Source organism: Ixodes scapularis, unplaced genomic scaffold (assembly GCF_016920785.2).
Source record: "Ixodes scapularis isolate PalLabHiFi unplaced genomic scaffold, ASM1692078v2 PGA_scaffold10__122_contigs__length_95168666, whole genome shotgun sequence".
Classification (NCBI taxonomy): domain Eukaryota; kingdom Metazoa; phylum Arthropoda; class Arachnida; order Ixodida; family Ixodidae; genus Ixodes; species Ixodes scapularis.
In genome coordinates, this window is record NW_024609836.1 from 36,255,651 (window position 1) to 36,259,771 (window position 4,121).

The window sequence follows — 4,121 nt, forward strand, 5'->3', positions numbered from 1 at the left end:
TACTAGCGTATACTCAAACCGGAATGGCCCGAAAAGACGAGATACGCGAAAAGATAGGTGCTGAATATTTTAATTGACCGGAGGTTTACCTTGCAAAAATGACGACAGCGGGTAGCAAGGCGAGGGGAGGGGAGGGGGTGTATGCATGTGCAGAAGCTTACTGACCAAGGGGCAATAGAACCGCACTGAACCGTTCGTACTATACTGGAGTCACGCGGCCCGGTTCTTTTTGCGCTATAAAAAACAATCAAGGAGCTGCCAATGTGATGGCAGTCGTGCCTGGGCACCCAAGGCCTCTGAAAAGACTACGGTGTTCCGTGCTTGTCGATGTTTTCATTTCTTCTTTAGAAATTAAAGTCCTGGTCGACACTTGCGCACGGACGACTTTTGAATGTTTTCCGGTCCGAAAATATGCCGGTTCTCATCAGCTTTCAGTTGGGGAATAGTAACAGTCCCTGCTTTGTTTTATTGTTTTTTCAAAGGTGCTACAAATTCCAGTGGCACTGAAGGAAAGAAAACACACGTTTTGCGACTATATATATTAAAAAAAAATCAACACACTTGAACAAATGAATATACGATACAATGCGAAAACAATTTCCTCATATGAATTGGCCAAACTGTTGAAAAAATACAACAAATGAAGCTAAATTATTATCAATAACTACGCAAGCGCAGTAGCAAATGTACGCAACACTCGAACTTAAGAACATTGGTAACAATAAAACGTGACGTTTCTTTGAAAACGTATTGGCGATGATCTCTTGAAATTTATCGAAAACTTCGAAAGACACTGATTTCTACCGCCGGGACGTGGAGCTATTTTTTGTGTCATGTAGCGATACGGGTGAAAACTATTTATTTACTTGTTACGGGTTCATGCTTTTTACCTATTAGGGTCAAGATTTAGCAAAGCACTCGGTTCACCACACCAAAGATTTAGCTGCTTCGAAGCTTACGATTATCAACTGTTCCTATCTTCGGCACTGGCACGATGCCCAGCAATTTCACTCGCTCTTTCTGCTACTGCAATTATATAAAGTAGCCGAATGAACGCTCTTGATGCAAGGATTGAGGAACAAAAAGTATTGTGAACGTTAAAACATGTATTTGCTCTGTCTGTGTGAACTTGCCGAAGCGGTCAAGGAAAAAGTTGGATGCTTCAGTTACCTACTTCCAAGCACAAAACAATCCTATCATCTACAACGAAGCCTTCATCGAACAAAGAGTTTGCTTCGAAGTCAAATCCTTTTAGAGGATCGCTGGTTTCGAAGAGCTCAGCGGGCAACAGGGGGCGAATTTTGTTCAGACTAGCATCGGTTGGGTGAATCAGAACTAGTGTGATGTCTATCGACAGCCCAGATGTTATCGCTTGACCGACAAATGCCAACTTGAAGCTGACAAAGGTATCATTATAATATGGAGTTCGGATGAATTTGCAGATTTGCGAAAGCTTAACCTGGTAACCGTTAAGTGTTACCTCTCCCTTCGGACATGCCGGATAATAGTACAGAGTTTCGCATCCAGCTGGGGCATATTTCACTTTCGAATAAAAGTTTCTGCATACAAAATGGTGTTTCGCTTCGCCAAGATCACCTGGCCGAAGGCACGTAGCCACCCAGTTATTGGGAAGTTTCTCACATAGAGCATGGATGTTTTTGACTACCGTAGCACAATTTTCTATCGACTCAATGAAACCTGATGTTTTGTTTGTTGCATTGTCTGTATTTGTAACGCAGTGCTTCACAGACTCGACAAGATTCCTTGCCAGATTTTCGAGATCATTGACAGACTGGGAACACTTTCTCATCGACTCAACGAGGACATTGACGTTGTCATCACCTGCGCAAATTACAGCATTGGCTGCCGGAGAATTGACCCCTGCACAGTTGTCCTTGTAAAACTTTACTTTTTCATTTAAAATACTACTTTCTGTCCCAACAGACACCGCACGTCTATTTTGAAGGCGACATGCATTCAAATGCTCCAGTACGTTGTTACGAAGGACGGAGTCGCCACATCCTTTGCAAGACACCATGTGGAAGTGGCAGTTCTTCACAAAGTGATTTTCAAGATCAAAAAGTGGTCCTTGAAAGTCACAACCATGTCGAGCGTTCAGGCAGCTGACCAGTAGCTTATCTCTCGGGGCATCCCCAAGAACGAAGTGCATGCTTTCGTCTGGGTTGATTTCCATTGCGTCGAGAGGACATTTAGGACTAGCCTCGAGTAAGAGGCGCTGGTAACAATCGAGGCAGAAGGCATGCAGACAGACCGCCACCATTGACGTCTGCGACACTAATCCGCAGAGGTCGCAGATACAGGCACGGGGCAGTGGCTTGTGGAATGTCAGAAGCTTCCAATCCAGGAAGCTGGAAAATCCTGTGAGCGTTGCTTCAGCCATGTTATAGATGGCGTCTCATGAAAGCTGAGCACTTTATCTTTTCCACAAACCTCCTTGAGCCGGATTTGTGCTGACCCCTTGTCCAGGCCTTGTCGGTGTCCTGCACAGGAGCGCAAATTGCCGCATTAGCAGTGCAACTACTGAGTACGACCAAGTTCTTATAAATAATGCAGTAACTGCTGACAAGTACTTAGCCTTCTCTTTGTATTCAAATGTTGAACATTCTTGACGGTTTAAAGGGCGTACTTATCCCAGGAATCAAATTGGCGACAGCAATTATGAAAAGTAAGGACGCAGACGAGCTAGATTTATGCAGTCACTTTAACGCTAGAGAGTTGAGACAAAAACACGTCGAAACAAATTTCCAAACGAAGAGTGCCGTTTTCTTTTTTCGATCTTCAAATAACTGATAAAAGACCTAGTGTAATAAAATATATTTCAATATGCAAAGAATTTAGACGGACTCAAACGACTTCTCCATATAATCACATCACAGATTTAGGCAGTTAAGTGTCGGCATCTGCGTAGCCGCACATTGCATTATGGGACCTTTCCCATAATGACGTCACACGTGAAATTGACGTGTGACGTCACACATCAATTTAGCTGGAAACGTTCACAGCTAAATTTAGTGGAAATATTAATTTAGCGGAAAAATAGACCCGCTATATTTAGCACGGGAATGTTACTGCTACATTTAGCTGAAAATTTTCCAATTAAATTTAGCGGAAAAAATTCCGCGCTAGATTTAGCGGAAAAACTCCCCGCTAAATTTATCAGGGAAATTTTCGCTACATCTAGCGACAAACTTAGCGAAAAGATTTCGCTTAAATCGGAGGGGAGCAGGAGGGGAGGATGGGACGGTACGGTGGAAAGGAGGGGCATACCCTCCCCTCCTCCTCCTCAAGAGCTGCGCTCCAATTTGGCATTACAGATAATTGTAAGCGTCTTTAATTTTTTTTTTGTTACCTAGGTCATCGGAGGTTGAACAAAGTAGCTCTTGTATTTACACTTCATTTCTACACTTCATTTATAAAATTATTGTGACTCCAAATATAGTATAGAAATATATGGACATTGATTTTGAAAATACAGGTAGTTTAATTCAAATTCGAGTGGATTGTCTGAAAGGTGAGGGTTTCATGGCTGCACGAAATCTAGTAGCAGCGAATATTTCTATGGTCCGTAGAGAAGAATTCCAGACTTTAGAAATCGCAAATGATCGCGAATATGACACCGCTGCCCAATACACCTCTTCCAAAACCGACGCGCCCCATCGCGGCGAAATACCACGCAGTGCACTCTGGTAACTAGTTGGCCACTCAGTTTCGGTTTCGACTGAGCAGCTTCATCTCATGCTATCAAGCCGCGACCGAACGCGCTGCTTGCGTTTTCGATTATCTGACTTTCGACGAATGTACACTACACTCATTCTCGAGCAATACAAAACGAAGACCGGGGCACTTTCCTCGGTTCCCAAAACTCCGGCTATTGTGCATGCATATACAAACGTAGTAAGACGTAGATTAGTCACCTCACCCCACAAGTGCGTCTTTCAGCTGAATGTCAGTAATCCCGTCTAGTACCAGTCAACTACAACTGAAATTTGGTCACCTTGAGCCCTACACGTATTTTGTTTGCCAAACGTCCGCTTCTTGTTACTTCATTGGGCGAAAAGCAAGCCACATCTTCACAGGATTATCCAAGTCGAGCCCAGCGT

The 4,121-nt window shown here is 43.5% G+C and overlaps 1 protein-coding gene across 1 annotated transcript; it reads right to left on the reverse strand.

Annotated features, from left to right (window-relative positions):
• Window positions 1-1,162: 1,162 nt before the first annotated feature.
• Window positions 1,163-2,401, reverse strand: LOC8026435. The gene has a single exon (XM_040218893.1). The coding sequence runs from the start codon at window positions 2,399-2,401 to the stop codon at window positions 1,163-1,165; it is 1,239 nt and encodes a 412-aa protein (XP_040074827.1).
• Between the last annotated feature and the right edge of the window lie 1,720 nt (window positions 2,402-4,121).